General features: G+C 37.0%; 1 protein-coding gene across 1 annotated transcript; it reads left to right on the forward strand.

The window, feature by feature from the left end:
* Positions 1–1,819: 1,819 nt before the first annotated feature.
* LOC133521111 (ras-like GTP-binding protein RhoL) lies at positions 1,820–17,885 on the forward strand. Its single transcript, XM_061855877.1, has 5 exons — positions 1,820–2,289; positions 4,782–4,896; positions 7,248–7,365; positions 14,691–14,769; positions 15,849–17,885. Exons 1-5 carry the CDS (start codon positions 2,174–2,176, stop codon positions 15,970–15,972), a joined length of 552 nt encoding a protein of 183 aa, XP_061711861.1. The 5' UTR covers positions 1,820–2,173; the 3' UTR covers positions 15,973–17,885.
* Positions 17,886–18,047: the final 162 nt, after the last annotated feature.

The raw sequence follows: 18,047 nt of genomic DNA on the forward strand, positions 1-18,047 counted from the left end.
CAGTGTTTCGTAGAGTTAGACCAAGATAAGTCTACAACGATTTTAACAGCACACGCAGTGCAAGTGTTATTTATACGTCTATAATTTCATAGAAGTTTGAAGTTCAAATTAACGCTCGCATTGTGTGTTCTATCAAAATCGCTGCATAATTATTTTGGTCTAACTGTATCTGTTGGAGTCGCAGTTCTAAATTAACCTAACTGATTTTCCTGACAGCATTTCGTATTTGTTGGAATCGCAGTTCTAACTAATTCTAACCTTTTCTGACAGCATTTAGTATCTGCGGTGGTCGCAGATATAACTTAACCAACTTTTCTGACATCGTTTAGTATCTGTTGAGGTCGCAGTTCTAACCTGACCTAACCGACTTTCCTGACAACATGTCGTATGTGTTGAGGTCACTGTTCTAACCTAACCAAATTTTCTGACATCATTTAGTATCTATGGAGGCCGCAGTTTCAACCTTACCTAACTGACTTTCCTGACATCATTTGGCATCTGATGAGGTTCTAACCTAACCGACTTCCTGACAGCATTTCGTATCTATTGGGGTCACAGTTCTAGCCTAACGTAACCAAATGTTTCTGACATTATTTAGTAGCTGTGGAGGTGGCAGTTCTAACTTAACCCAATCGACTTTCCTCTCATCATTTTGTATCTGTTGAGGTCGCAGTCCTAACCTAACCGACCGACGAGCGATTATGCTGAAGATAAAATGAACGGTCCAGGAAATTTATTTTTTATCAATTTGCGGTTCAAGTAAACTTGGTTGTACATACTTATGCTTAGAGCTGTCCAATGTAAGTGTTAAAGAATCTATTTTCTTGATCTATGCCTAAAAAAGAATTTTGAGATGTTATGCATAAAAAAAATATGCTAATGAAGTTAATTCATATGCAAACTTATTTTCGGACAAAGTAATATTCGTAATTTTTTTAATTATAACATATAAGGTTTCTGCTACATTAACATTCGTCGAAAACCAATTATGCGAAAAGCGCTTCGGACTAATAAAAGTATGCCAAATAGAAGGAACCCCATCCATCCACCCATAACAATAGGTACCTGGTAACTTTCCAATACTAACATATAAAAAAAATAACGTTTCGGTGTTAAACGATTTGTAAAAAGTTAGGTACTACAGGTGTTATGTTTTGGCGCAATATAGTAACTAAGATTAATTGTGCCTAGGGTTAAAATTAAGTATATCTGGCCAGATAGATTAAGATTTGTAATAAAAAAGTTAACTCATTAAGTATAGGTATATGATACATACAAACATACGAGTCAAACTGAGAACCTCCTTTTTTTAAAGGCGGTTAAAATATACTGACAGCAACGCCACCTATTACCGGGTTAAATGATGTTTTCAAACCATCCACACACCAACAAATATTTTCTCATCCAAATTATTTTCAGAAAAAAGCCTAGACTGGTTCCAATTGATTTTTCAAACAATCCATGTATTCCAAAACCTTCTCCAGTATGCAACAAACTCTTTTCTCAACACCGCATCAAAATCGGATCAGCCAAACGCGAGACAATCGCGGCCAAACATACATACATACAAACAAACTGGTCAAACTGAGAACATCTTTTTTTTGAAGGCGGTTAAAAAAACCGAACAAGTGCGAGTCGGACTCGCCCACAGAGTGTTCCGTACTTTTTAGTATTTGTTGTTATAGCGGCACCTTAAAAATAGGAATAATTTTGCTCTTTTTTTGTAGCATAATTTTCCAATAATTAAAATGGAGACTCGGACAATAGCGATGTGTAATGACGTTAGTTTATTAGTAGGCATGTCGCGATACGCGTGTAGAATGAATAAAGCATGTTGAGTGCGGCAGCTAGGCGGAAATTTGCGTCTGTACAGTTGCGCAGGCGCTGAGTGCTGCCTCTGCGGCTCGCCGAATCACTCTGTGTTCGACCGCGAAACTGCGCGCGCGCCTCAATGCCTTAAAATAATACGGCCTTATCGCTAGTGCTTTTACAAGATTGATAAGATTGTTACATCAGTGTGATAAGAAACATTTAAGTCCGATAACGGCTCGCGGGCGGACAGTTCATGGAAATGCTTAGGCTGATGTGTAATTAAGTTTGAAGACAACATACCACATTGTTGGTAGCACCAGCGTTATTGTGCTAGAAACCGTCGAATGTCGCGGCACGCACTATGGGGACGACGAAAAGGCTGAAGATTACAGTCGTGGGCGACGGTATGGTCGGCAAAACCTGCTTGCTGTATGTCTATACAAAGAATGAATTCCCAGAAGAATATGTGCCTACAGTGTAAGTACTTTTTTACATTCTGCAATAATAATCTATCTCCAACAGTGAGGAGCGATTTCAGGTCAGCAGTTGGGTAAGTGAGCTAGGGCGACGAGAGGTCGAGCCAGCAAATTAGCAAGTGGTCACGGTATTACAGCAGCCGCTACTTGTAACTGTCCACTCTATACGTAGGTAAAGTCTGCATAGCAAAATATTAATTCCTTAACCGCTATTTTATATAGGTACATGTTTGTAAATATGATCGTAAGATATGTATAGGTAATACTTATACAGGCCTGACTTAATATTATTTAGGTAGTATTAATTATGTAATTTCACGTAGGTATATAACACTAGCAACAAAAAAAACGTACCTATATATCATGCTTGTGTTGTGTCAATAATAAATGATAATGGTATTGTTGCCATTAGTAATTCGGCGGTCACTAATAGTCGTAACAAGATCGTTGTGACAAGTATTTACCTAATAAAGTTCAATTATGAAACTTTATACAGTTGTAGACGTACGATATATAAAATAAACCAAAAAAATTAGGGAATTCGTCTGGTCTGGGTTTACCCAGGACAGCAGAGCAGGACAGAGTTATCGTCGGTATAATTATATACATATTTATGTATTTGTAGTAAACAGCTATAACTAAAGTTTTCCTGTATACGTAAAGTTCCTAATTGGATTATGGTTACAAAGTATTGTCATTGCTCATTGATAATAACCGTTTTTTATTCCGTAGTTACTTGATAAAACCTCCTTTAACCAAGTCGGTTATACCTAGTCTATATCACACGCGTCATAAATACGGATATCACGAATCCATTGACTACTCATTCACTAAAATCGCTTTTTTAAGCTACTAGGGGAAACACAAACATGGCTTGCATACATTGCATAGACGGCTAAAACATAAACCTGGTCCAAGGCCGTCGGTCTCACCCCTGGATCCTCGAATTCGGGCTAAGTTTCCCGTTGCTTAGCGGACATTGGCGGTCATTGGAAACGACCGAACCAATACTACTGTGATCTAGTTAACTATTCGTAACTATACTTAATCGGAGGTCACAATTATACTGGATTGCTAGCCGCCGTCCGCGATCGATGGGAATAACACCCCGTTACCGAAGCAAATCCGTTCTACGATACGTACTTGAAATTGTTGGAAATCATCCGTTTTTGAGTCATCTTGTGAAATATACTTGCTAACTATTGAATTAATATTGATAAAATGAATCACTTCATACAATCGGATAGTATCAGTGACGTCAGCTCTATACTTATTACCTATGTACTCAAACATGCCTATCAATTCATTACTTTTAAGTTTCTTGAAATAAGCAGTTTCCTTAAAATCGAAATTTTAGAATACTATATTACTGTGTGTAATTTATACGGCTTTACAAATTTAATTAAGTATTCATCAAATGTAATTTTTTTTTTTGTTTACTTACCTACTACTTTACCCTCGTTTATGGCTAAAATAAACAAAATGCCAAAGAATGTTTTATCAAAAAATCTCTAATTTATGCAAGTTACCTGCCCTTTTTTACCCCACGAAACAGAAAAGCTAAAAAAAGGGTTATGATTTTATCAGTATTATGGATTCTTAAATGTCTCACAATTAACTGAGATTGTGATAAAACTTACCGCTCTTGCCCACTCGGATCATTTTCGTTGCAACTATAGGAGTCTTCGAAGTGCTGTTTATGCTGCTTTAGGCGAGTAGACCTGATTAACAATGGCATACCTTACTGATGCGCTTCAGAAGCATTTAGAATACCTACGCACACATCACGAAGACAATTTAGGCTGCACTATTTATAAAGTCAAATGCGCGATCACGTCGTCGTATTGTTGTATTGTGGCCGGTGGTCGCTTCCTCCTTTAGAAACAGGACACTTGTACACCTACACCAACTTCCTTGCAATTCATTCTTGATTAAGTGTCTCACGACTTTTCACCGCATATGCACGACAGTTTAATTCATAGTCTAGCTAGACTAATGCCTGCTCTAAAGGTATTTGATGATTTCTAGACATACTTACTTATTTATATCTATCAAAAGCCAAATTCAAAATGAACTACTACCGACCCTTACCTTCAGTTTTATATTAGTGGGTTTCGTTTAGAAATCATATAGTTACGGCCTCAGGTCAAACCTATAAAAACCTGAATGCGTGTGGCAATTACGTACATACATACATTACTTGGAGATATAACTGATTATCTCTTGTTCGTGATATTACACAGCGTTAGAGTTACTTTCGACACGCTATTAGTTTGGTCCCCAGTCTCCCCTAAAATTCGTTGTAAGTAATTGGTTACAAAAAGAAGAAAACATTGGAAAGTTAACACAAAAATGGCTGGGCTGGGCCCAACAAAGGGTCCAAATCAGTCCAGTGGTTAACTGTGTCAGGTAGGTCTTTTCCGGCAAAATACATTTCAGTATAGTGTAGAGACAAGTCTGCAACGAAATATAAACATGCCTATTATATTGCAGGTTCGACAACTACGTAGACCGCAAAGTAGTGGACGGCGAGGAGGTGGAAATGGCGCTGTGGGACACGGCTGGCCAGGAGGACTACGAGAGGCTGAGGCCTTTGTCTTACAGCAACGTAAGTTACTCCCAAGTACTAACTATTTAGCTGCGTACGCACGTGGCAATGTCAACTGGCTCAAACAATTCAGTCAACATTCAGAGACTTTACCATTTCGGATCTAAATAAATAAATAAATACATAAGGGGTGTGCCGAAATAAAACTGTACACTTGAAATTAATAAAACTGATTCGATTGAGAACAAACTAAGGTTTTTAGAATAACTTCAATAAAAAGCGACTTGTAATTTAGATAATTGTCAGTATTTTTATTATATTTTTTTCTGTAAGAGTGATAGGCAGCTTTTTCCTAGCAAATTCAGTGGCAGCTTTTTACGGACCCTTTTTTCATATTTTCATATTTGCCTGCACCAGCCCATGCATCACTTGCTGGAATTGTTAATATTTTTTTACTGTTTCATTCTTATCTTTTAATACACTTTTGATTCAAATCAAAAGTGTGACTTTTGACCCAATAATATTAGTTGAGACAACGGCACTCCAGGACGTTTGGTGATCTTGCTCTGCTCTTCGATATTTACCAAATGCGATTTTCGACTTTGCCTAGAATTAAATGACGCAAATTTTCGATTACTTTTTGCTATCCTTACCTTTGTACGAAGAACTGAACTGACTTTCGTCGTAGTTCGTTCCACTTTAACCGCAAATGTACCCCAATTTTTACGATGAATATGACAGGCATGCTTCGTTTTCTCAAATCTATTCGTAATCTTTCTGACGGGGTAGGGTCACTTGTTCCTAGAGGTCTACCGCTTCAAGGCCTCTGTTCAAAAGACAACATACTAAATTTGTTATTTATTATGAAATGCACGAAACTTCGAAGTAATTTTAAATGTTTTGAAATCAAGCATATGCTTATATATATATATAAGCCTATAGGATGTTACAATTTTTTTTTCTATTTGGAAAAGACCAATTTTTAGTGATCTCTTCCATTTACCGGTGCTTACCGGTTGCTTAGCGTAAAATCAGAATTATTTATATTGGAATACATAATATAATAATTAAACTTATTATCGCGGTAAGAAAATCGTTCTCATCTTGGTTAGAAAAAATATTACAGCCGTTTGAAATTGAAAGTTTTTTTATCGGTAGGTACAGGACTAATGCTAGACCATTTTTCTTATGCACTTTGAGGAAATCTGCATCCATCCGGGAAGAAATTCAAAGGTGTATGTGAAGTCCTCAACCCCCTAGAGCTTGCTCAATATAGCGTAATCCCTCAAGAGGAGGCCTGTGTCCAAAAGTCGGACGTACAGAGTTGCATCTACACATTTACAACTTACACTATAGAATGCCAAAACTTGGAGGGTGCAATTTCACTGCTTTTTATCCGGCTGCCGGTGCAGACACCCACCTACATGCCCGTAGGCATCAGTTTACTTTATGTACTTCTGTATACCTTTGTGATGCTGATACTGCTTATGTAGGTTGTAATGTAGGAAGTGCAATTGTAAATATACTTTAAAAAATAATCATATATATTTTGAAATGTTCCTCGTTGCTACTATGGTAGCATTCAGACCTTACGTGGGCACATACTCAATTAAATTAGCTCCATATTTCTAGAGATAATGAATGCTAAGCGAATGCTCTTTACTTGTAAATGGACTCCTATTAAATTTGCATTATGAACATTTTAAATCTCGTTCTTGTCGGGAAAGATGAACAAATTCAAATTTAAAAAATACTGCTCTGCACTGCCTTTTTTCTCAACGCATTTTAACTCACATCACTCAGTGAATTTAGCGTTTTGATTGTTACGGGCACATGCCCATGCAAAACTGACCCCTATCACACGATAAGTGTTAGAACTTCTAGCGAATTATATTATTTTACAGACGATTGTGAACACATTGCGGTTTTTTACTGCTATATAGGTATTATGTAGTATCCGTAGATCTCTTGGGAATAGTTGAGACCAGACAGTAAATAGTGTTGCACAGCGAATTGATTATGGTGACTATTCCGTGCAAATTGGGTACCTAACAAACATGCCCATGTAGCTATTATTTTTAGATATTTGAAAGAAACGTACTTGCGACATTCAGACGAATTTAACGGATAAAAGTGGATAACAAAACTCAGTACCTACTTTTTTATGGGAAAAAGTAAGCAATTGTCCTCAATCTCACCTATAAGGATTCAATATCATTTGCAAGAAGGTTTTATTGGATAAATAAACAAATTAAAAGTGCCCTTTTTGCCATTCCGAAATAATATAGCCATTGAAGCTAATCACACTAGAAAGTTTTCAGAAGCCGATTAAAATTGGTACCTTGTCTTATTCTTTTTCCTCTTAAGTAGTAGTAAGTGACGTGTGTTCACATATTATAATTTTCTTCCAGACGCATTGTTTCCTGGTGTGCTACTCCGTCAGCAGCCGTTCGTCCTACGAGAACGTGATCCACAAGTGGTATCCAGAGCTCAAGCACTTCAGCGAGTCCGTGCCTATAGTTTTAGTAGGTAAGGCTTATCAAGACAACACAATAGATAATAATACATACTATGTACAGAATTCTCAACGACGAAAAAAAACTGATGTTCCACAGCAAAATATCACCAATTCCCCCGAAAGCATGACGCCGAGGACGCGTTATCTTTCTTATTCACTACTCTCCTCTAATGATTGTCAAAATAAATGTGCCCATGACTAAATACCATCGCAACCGTGCCTTTCCGGTATGGTACTCAACTCATCTAATATATCTTTTAAATAGAAAACACAAATATCATGTTAGATTTAAAAACTACCAAAATCCACTAGATAAAATAGAGTTTGATTACCTGAGTGTTAACTGTGAAAAGATTATGAAAACATGCTACAATAGTTACATAAATTCAATAGTAAAACAGATTAAGAAAAATCCTAAGTATTTCTGGACCCATATTAAAAACATGCGTAAAAATAGTTCAAATTATCCACCAGTTATGTTGTATGAGGATAAACAAGCTAGTAATTCTAGAGTGATTAGTAACTTGTTTGTAGAGAATTTTAGTTCAGTTTGTCATGACAGCGACACGAGGAATAGTGTAAACCAACCAAATTTAAGTGGAGGGGAACTAACCGAAATACTGATGGGAGATGAATCTGGGGAATTGTCTTTCACACAGTTTGAGGTTGAATTACAATTGCGAACGTTAAATGCTACGAAGGGTAAAGGGCCAGATGATATTCCCCCTATATTTAAAAAAACTGCGCGAAGTCACTTTCTGTGCCACTTATGATTATATATAATGCATCTCTGAAAGCAGGGATATTCCCATCGGCGTGGAAACGAGCCAGAGTTATATATTCCGGTATTTAAAAGCAGTAGTCGTGAATTAGTTTCAAATTATAGGATCGTTTCCATATTGTCTTCGATGGCCAAGGTTTTCGAAAGGCTGGTTTATGTTGCACTATTTGATTATGTCAAAGGTATGCTCTTTTCTTATCAACATGGGTTTATGCCCAAGCGATCGACTTGTACAAATATTTTTAGCTACGTCGATGGTAGTTATCAAGTAGACGCGGCTTACACTGACTTTTCGAAAGCTTTTGATCAGGTTAATCACAAAATCTTAATTAATAAATTGCACAATTTTGGCATTGCAGGTAGTTTACTTAGCTGGTGCCAATCTTACCTTCAAAGCAGGCCTTCAACTGTGACAATAGAAGGCACTCAGTCTGACTGTTATATTGCACTCTCCGGTGTACCACAGGGGTCTAATTTGGGATCATTATTTTTTTAAATATTTATTAACGACATTACTTATGAATTAAATAATTCGACTGTATCGCTGTTTTCGGATAATTTTAAATTGGTCCGGGTAGTAAAAAATCAATCTGACGTCCATCTGTTACAACAGGATGTGGATGTGTTGGTAAAATGGTGTAAGACTAACAAAATGGTGCTTAACCCCACTAAATGTTACCACATAAAATTTTGTCGGAAACGAAACCCTATACCATCAGAGTACATTATTTTTAACGAAACTTTGCAAGAGGTCAATGAAATAAGAGATCTGGGTGTCATAATGGACAGCAGACTACACTTTGTGAGTCACATAGATAAGACAATTAATGCTACCTTTAAATCTCTAGGGTTTGTGTTAAGATGTGCTAGGGAGTTTAAAGAATGTCCTACAATGGTGACCCTTTTTAACCCATTCAGGGCCAGCGACTCAGCGTATGGCTCATGCTCAAACAGTTCCGCAGGGCCAGTGACTCGCATGCGAGTCATGAATAAATTCTGATTTAAACATGAGCGAAACGTAATTTTATGTAATAAAGTACGTATCCACTAAGTTAACAACCATTTGTGTCAGGTATATTACGATAAAAATTATAAACGCGTTTTTATAAAAAAAGAAAATAGAGCCTAGAATATTCAATTTTGGTTTACTATCAGTGCAATAAAGTAAATATACTGAAATTCTAGATACATACGCATTGCAAGTAAACAGATAAATCCATATTTCAAAGATACCAAAAATATGTATATTTTAAAAGTTATTGATATGGCTCAGGGTATGGGTCACCGTGGCCTGGCGCTACTTTTAAAACTACAAATGTTTCCGTAGCAAGCTAAAATAAACTTTATTGGCTGGTTTTAAAGCTTATTTCATATTGAAGCTGTTTGATATTGTACCATTTTACAACCGATTACTGTATGGATGATGGCATGCAACATTTACCAAACCGTAGTATAATAATATTTTGTTTTGTATGAGGGGTAAGGCAACGAGGATTTTCTCCCAATTTACTTTTATGTCATAATATTTGGTGATCGTTGTCGATCGATCTTAGGCAATTATCTACTAACAATTATGTTAATATTAATTATTTTTTTTCATTCAATATTAACACGGCAGATGAAACCACTAACTAATATTGTATTATCATAATAGTGTGTGACAAATATTTACAAGTTTTATAAAAATGTTTTGTGTGAGGGGTAAGGCAAGGGAAATGGGTCAAATTGAACTTCCGAGACAAGCACAGCAAGTTAAATATGTCTTCTTCTTTGCCTGTCCCTCTTCCCAGTTTAGCTGGGGTCTCCTTGTATGTCTGCGCCAGAGTGCTCTGTTCTGGCTTGTCTGCGTACGCAGGTTCTCTTTCCGGATCTCTTTTTGCATATCTGACCACCAGGTGTCGGGTGGTCTTCCCCTTCCTCGAGATTGGTTGGGTATATTTAGGGCCTTTTAACAGAATGGTCATCATCACGTCTAAGGATATGGCCGTGCCAGCGCAATCGACTTTCCTTTACCATTTCAACAATGGGTGCAAAATGGGTTAAACGATCCCCTGATAAATTCATTTTTGACCTTATCCAGTCGAGTCACCCCTCCCGCCCATCTGAGCATTTTCATCTCGCTTGTGTGGAGTTTTTGTTCGTGTACTTTCTTGAAAGTCTAGCACTCTGCTCCATATGTCATGGCTGGTCGAACAACCTTTTTGTATACTTTGGCTTTTACTCTGATGGGCATTTTGTTATCGCAAAGGACACTCGATAATGATCTCCATTTAAGCCATCCGGTGTTGATACGGTGATCTACGTCTTTATCGACTTTTGCATCAGAAGTAAGCACCGAAGATATTTGAAACTATTTACTTTGGGTAGTGCTTGATTGTCTATGTAAATATTGCACCCTCCTTCCTAACTTCAGTCCCTCCAAAGTTACATTCCAAATATTCGGTTTTACTCCGGCTTATACGTAGCCCATGGCTTTCTATGCGTGTTATCCATTGACAGAATGTTTCCTGAAGGTCTGTTGCATTTTTTGATAACAGGACGATATTATCCGCGTAAAGCAGACATTCTGGTGTGTAGTCCATGCACACGTTAAACAGTAGAGGGCTCAATGCTGATCCTTGACGGACCCCTACTTCTACGCAGAATGGATCACTATGGCCGGCAGGGCTTTTGACCTGCGTTTTGGTATTTTTATACATATCTTGGACTATAGTTATGTAGTACTCTGGAATGTTATGGGATCTCATCTCCTGCCATACTAGCCTTCGGGGAACTCTATCGAAAGCCTTTTCTAAGTAAATTAAAGGGAGATACAAATTTTCTTTATTCAAACGGTGTTTTTCCATTTAAATTTTTTTATTTATTTAAAACTCTTGAGTGTTTGAATAGCATCGATCGTTGATTTGCAGACTTGCGACAAACTTAACTCAAAATTCATCTAATATTACTTTACTTAAGAGTTCTGCTGGCAGAATAAAATCAGTATGCCTAATGATACTCTGATAAGGAAAATTCAGATATAGATGTCGTTCGGGTACTATTTAGAATAAAAGTTAGGTTTGACATTCATTTGCATTTGGAGGTTTTTTTTTGTCTCGCGCTGTTATGGAAAATCGAAGATGTCTGGCCTAAATATATGTATGTATAGTAGGAACATTATTGCTATAACCTTCTGCCTGCAACTTTCAATGAAATGAGCGAAAAATATATAAAAACAAAATACAGTTTTCCACGAAAACCCCATACATAGGGCGATCCTCGTGATAGTAACAAATCATCAGATTGCCAAGATCTATTGAATGAGACGTGTTTTGTTTCTGTTGGTGGGTGGGGACATTTCTGCCCATGGTCCTTTAGATTGGACGATTGAACTGTTTTAATACATATCTATCGCAGATAATAAAAACAGAGTTTATTTTTTAATAATTTGCATCAAATTGAATAAATGTCGCATATACTTAAACAAAGAAGTCGGTTTACTTTTTTTTTGTAAAAAGTTTTTTAACTTCAATGTTAAACTCTAGTCATTACACACATCGGTTTTCTTATTGCGCCGTGTGTTTACTTAGCACACTTGTATCATAATGTTTTACATATTTTATGTATGATTTATTATTTTCTTACTCGTTTTCTTTCTTCCTAGCGTTGTCCCGGCATATTGCCACAGCTCATGGGAGCCTGGGGTCCGTTTGACAACTAATCCCAAGATTTGACGTAGGCACTAGTTTTTACGAGAGCGACTGCCATCTGACCTTCCAACCCGGAGGGTAAACTAGGCCTTGTTGGGATTAGTCCGGTTTCCTCACGATGTTTTCCTTCACCGAAAAGCGACTGGTAAATATCAAATGATATTTCGTACATAAGTTCCGAAAAACTCATTGGTACGAGCCGGGGTTTGAACCCGCGACCTCCAGATTGCAAGTCGCACGCTCTTACCGCTAGGCCACCAGCGCTACTGTGTATACAAATTTGTATGTCTTTCTTTCTGTGCGCAAGCTCACTGCACGCGTATGGCAAAGGCGCTAACGAAATCGACTAACAGATGGATTGAGACCAATTCTTTATATATATATCATTAATGTATTTTACAAGAGAATGTAATCTAATAATTATGTTTAGCGATATATGATCTTTTTTAATTTTTAAAACCGTATAGTTGATTTTTTTTAAATATGTCATTCGACCAATTAAGAAGGCTCCATTTCCATAGATATTATTACAAATTATTAGTTACCTTTTTAACTCAGTCGTATTATCATGCATTACACACAAAGTGCGATATGTGACTATGAGCCTAAAATTGGTTCAAATAAATTCCACGTTATGAGCAAGTGTGTTGAAAAACCAATTACGCAAAGTGAAGAATATTCCTTCAGAGAACTTGCATGAATATTGACGTCATAGGTCACAACAATGCGAATCAACATACTACAGTAGTTGGAATGGTTCCATGTGAAAAAGGAATGGAATAAGGAAATATAATTATGTATTAATTGTAACCTTTAAAGGGGATACTGACATACTAAGAAATAGGAAATTTGTTGTCATTATCCTTCCTGATTCTAGCCGAAATTACGGGATACACCCATTTATTCAGTAGCTATGCTTTCTATTTCTAGCTTTTTTCCGTCCCAAATTTTATTAAAATTATCTGTAAAGGTAACAAACGATCTTATGCTTGTTTCTTTTCACTTTTATATGCATAAATAGAAACGCCATAACAATTACATAGCAGGTACAACTAGGTGCTGCGACTAGTACAGTTAACGTCAAATATACGTAGATACGAGGAGACAACATTACCTAAGTGTCTCGGTAGCTCGGCACCAAACAACGAACTAGAATAACTATAGTGCGTGTCGTACCACGCATAATGGAGGCTTCCTTACTTTCATACAATTTAAAAAGCCGTACAAGCAAAGGAACGTAATTTCGCGGCACTTACGTCGTTATTTTCAAAAGTATTAACCTAATCAAATAACGGTTTTAGCAACCTATGTAAATGTTATTATTAAAGACCTATCTAATCATGTACCACATGTTGATTTAGACATGTATGAAGTGCGCCCCTTGAAAAGGCTCACATATACACCTACGTTTCTTTAAAATATATCTTATAGTTGCCGAGATACTTGCTGTGACATACAGACAGACACGGACATGACAAAAAAGGGTTCCTTTTTGCCATTTTGATACCAACCCTTTGATAATATTTTATGCTGCTACAGGGCGCGTTTTTAATAGCGTGCGCTGTGATAGCCGAATTATGGAATTTTGCATTTTGTTGTTGCTGACTTTTTAACCCCCGACGCAAAAAGAGGTGTGTTACCTATACGTTTGACGCCAATGTCTGTCTGTCTGTTTGTAGTATCGTTGGACCGATTTCCATGCAGTTTTTTTATGTGAAAGAGTGTTTCCTTGCGGTGTTTCTTAGCTATAATTCAATAGTGTAGTGTCAGCAATTTTCCAAAATGATTGAATTTTACTCAATAGTTATTGCAAAATGGCTGTGATAATATCAATTATCGCAAAAGTAGCAATGTCCAGGCACCTTCTGTTACTTTCTTTTATACTCACACGACCCACCCCGGCTTCGCACGGGTATGTATTATACATATAAACCTTCCTCTTGAATCACTATCTATTTTTAAAAAACCCGCATCATAATCCGTTGCGTAGTTTTAAAGATCTAAGCATACAGAGGGACAGACAGACATCGGTAAGCGACTTTGTTTTATACTACCTAATGTAATGATATCTGGTATACATACATATCTAGTAAGATTATTAAGCTATAATAGTACCTTGCCCTGGACATGGATTGTCACCACGTATAGCTAGTAATAGCTACAGTTTCTCTATCTAGAGTACCTATAGATGTTATGCCGACAATCCTGATTATTCCCACTAGTTACCACCAAGTTGTTACTACTGAGATTTTTTTCCCACCTTTGGTCGAAAAGGTGGAGTTTCTTTCCTAGTTACCAGTTACCTACCACTAAAATGTTGTTAGAGTTCAATACTAAAATAAATATAGAGTACTTTAATAAATAATTATTAGTCGATTAATGTTTCAGTTAATTGCCTTAAAAGTGATAAAACTGTTTTATCGGTATAAGGAATACAAGTGTAAAAACTAAGATAATCCAGGAGAAATTAACGTTTGAATGAAATTTATCGTATTAATTATACGAACGAACAAACAGCAGGCAGTCTTTAAGGCAGTTGGCTAGAACCATGGAACACTAATCGACATATCATTATTTGTTAAAGTTCTCTTATCTATACTATTAATACTGTTTTTATTAGTTTTGAACTTTAACAAAATTTTGGTTAACCTAACCTAACCAAATCGAGTTGGTGGTAACTACTAAGATTTTATTCCCAGTAAGTACCACTGGTAAAAGATGGGAATAAAAATCCAGTTTAAGTGGTAACCTTGGGAATAAATGACTGTTTGTGCTAAATTTAATCTTTGTACAATTCAAAGAAAGAATATCCGCTGTAGTGACCATTCAGTTAACATGTTTTTTAATTGATAATTCCTCTTTTCAGCTACCAAAATCGATCTTCGAGGAACAGACAAGGCTGTCATTACTACTCAAGAAGGGAAAAAATTAAAGAAAAAAATTAGGTACATGAATGCAAAACTACATTATTTTAGGTTTGATATGTAATCGTGCTATTATTTTAACAATAGTGAGTGAACAGTGATAAGTATCGTATCGTGCGCTCGCGCCGGCAGCCAGCTATCATCCTTATCGTCCACGATAACCCGCCTACCACTGATATGTCAACTACGCGCTTTTTATGTACATTTTACATCCAGTATCCTGGTAAAAGTTAAAGGATAATTAATGTAAATGTTTGATTTCCGTAGTTTTCATTTAAGTTAGTTAACTTATTATGGTTAACATTTAATGCATATATTGCTTGTTCTGCTATTAAATAAGGAAAACTTAGTCCAGATGATTATTGGGTAAGAATGACGAGTAGTGTAGACGACAGCAATGAGTACGATAAGTACGGGGAACTCTGGGCGGCAGCAGGATACGAGCGTGACTACGCCTTTAGTTTGTGTCATCGGCGGTTAATAACACGTCATCTTGCCGGACGATGATTCAATGTCCCAGGTGCGAAATGAATGTGTTTCCTCCCCTGACGGGAAACCGTATCAACATTGTTAACGTTACTGTTTCACTGTTCACTTGTTTCACTTTAAATAGTTACTTGTTACACGTAAAACACTTACTCCCGTCTGTCTGTCCGTCTGTGATAGGATCACAGATTATTTGGTCCGAAACGATTGGACCAAATATGTTGTAATTTGGTTCACATATCCTAAAATGTATATAACGTAAAAAAATGAATTTTAAACATAAGAGCCAATTCTGAAGGGTAAGTGAGAATATAAAATAGTACATTACGATACAAGTGCGAAAAATAGGAAATTCGAAACGCGTGGCGATAAATTAAAACACGACCGAAGGGAGACTCGTAATATGCTAATTTTCGCACTAGTGTTAAGAAAACAGGCAAACTATGCATTACCATCCCCCTCAACCACCACCAACTGCTCTTGGCCGGGTTTCAACAGTATCATTAACTTTAATATTGACTTCGGACAGGAAACATTAGGTACATATTTTTTTCTAACTAGGTTAATAGCCCGAAAGACAAGAGTCCATTCCATACATTGTTTATTTGTTTCAGGGCTGCCCAACTAGTGGAGTGTTCGGCACTGGAGCGCGTCAACATGGATCTCGTGTTCGAGGAGGCGGTGCGCGCGGCACTGCGCAAGAAGCCTGTGCGTGCGCGAGCCTGTAACTACCTCTGACCGCCCGCCTGCCCTGAAGCCCAGCATTCACATGCAAGCCATTACTTAGGATTAGTCGCTGGCGACAAATCCAGATTATCTCTAAGCGACAAATCCCTCACACATCGAAATTGTAATTGCAAAACTCGAGTCGATAGACAATAGCAACTGATACATGAATACGCGGGTGGGATTAGTTAGTCGCTAATTTTTTCAGTATTACAGAGGCTCAGTTTTAACCTACATATACTTATGGCAATTGTAATGTTTCTACGTCCAGGGCAGGGCTTGACAATCCACAAAAGCGAATATGTATGCTGTCTATACATGTGCAACGACGGATTGAAAAGTGTGAATAGTGATAACCACGGGATAGTTGTAAATGAAATGCTGGGCTCTTACTTCCACTTTTTTTTATTTGTGTGCATGATGTTGGGCTACAGATAAATAGACACAAAATGTTGTGAGATGCTTCATACTCATCACCGCGGGCCTCGACACACAACGCGCCATGTCTTGGGTTTGACATTTTGAAACAATTGACATATATACACCGTGGGCTGGTTAAAACCAACAGATTTTAAAGGTGTATGCTTGATCGCATTTAGAGACTAAAATGTCATACAAAGTTTCTGAAATTGGTCTTGTTTCAAAACCGAGACGGATGGAGATCGAGGGGGGAGACCTTTGCCCAGCAGTGGGACACCATATAGGCTAGTAATAACTCAATGAAAACACCTTTTTTGACTGCCACTCTGCCACTGTGTCATGTGTGACTTGGTTTAGACATACCTACTGACAAACATTAAAAGTTTAGAGGAAACTCCCAATTTTTGTCAGTAAATAAAAAAAAACTTTCCCATTTATTGTAATGTTTTTTTTTCGCCAAGATTTAAAAAGATATAACGTGTGGTGTGCAAAATAGTATTTTATACAATCGTGATATAATAGAGAGCTTTTCAGTCGAGTACCGTGTTTTGGCATCGAAGCTTGCTGAGTTGCCAAAGTGAGGTACGAGATTGAAAAGCTGGATTATACCACTATTGTATACAATACTTTTTCTACAAACTAATAAAATCATACAGGTAAACAAGCCAAAAGTATACAGCTATTTAAGATACGCGAGCAGCCGCGATACCTTCATACTCGTACTCGCGGTTTTCGTAGTCTATGGATGTTGCTATATTAAGGGTGTCACATGTGCGTTTATGACTTATGAAGCAATTGTTTCTACTATACAACCTAAAATAAATAATTAATTTGAGCTATCGTTTTGTTTCGTCCTCATGACCGTGGCGAGCTGTGATTGGTCCATTTCATTATAGTTGACTAAACCGTTTCAAAATGAATATTATAGTTGAGTTGGGAGCCCATGATACACTAAAAGTACCCAATTACAGTTTGATATACGAAATCTTAATTCAACTATTACAGTCGACGAGTAGAAAATTTTTTTGCTCCATATGACCTCGGGATTGCGTGGTTATAATCTGTAAGGTTTTACCAGTCCACGGTGTATATGTAATATACTTCTTAAACATGCTGGACGCTCTTTATACATATACATATTATAGTCTGACTGACCAGTGGTGCCAGAAGCAGAAGGAGCTAAAAACCTCTACGTAGGAACCTTTCTTCTGGCGGGTGGTTTTAAAGATGCTCCGGTGACATCACATGTTGGCCAAACTGTAAGTAATATCATTATGTATGTATTATTCGAAAATGAATAATATTAGATTTTGGCATGATAGTTAGTTGGAGTTATGTCAAGTGTCCTAACCAAACTACTGAAATAATGCGAGTGTTATAAGTTAAGATACGCTACTAGTATCTGTACATTTTGTATTATTTAACTATGAGCATTTGTATTATTAATGATTATATAAGTTTCACCATGTAAAGTACTGCCCTACAAATAGATTTTATCCAATTAACTTGTTTTTTTTTCTATATATCATGTGCTCGTTTCCAAACATAAAACACTTAATTGCCCCAAAGACCTTTTACTATTACAAGACCGTGCATATATGCAAAAAAACGAGCCGAGTGAGAGATGACTTAAACGGAGTTTATCTCTTTCTTTCACATGAAAGATT

The sequence above is a fragment of the Cydia pomonella genome, chromosome 1, assembly GCF_033807575.1.
Source record: "Cydia pomonella isolate Wapato2018A chromosome 1, ilCydPomo1, whole genome shotgun sequence".
In the NCBI taxonomy this organism is placed as follows: Eukaryota; Metazoa; Arthropoda; class Insecta; order Lepidoptera; family Tortricidae; genus Cydia; species Cydia pomonella.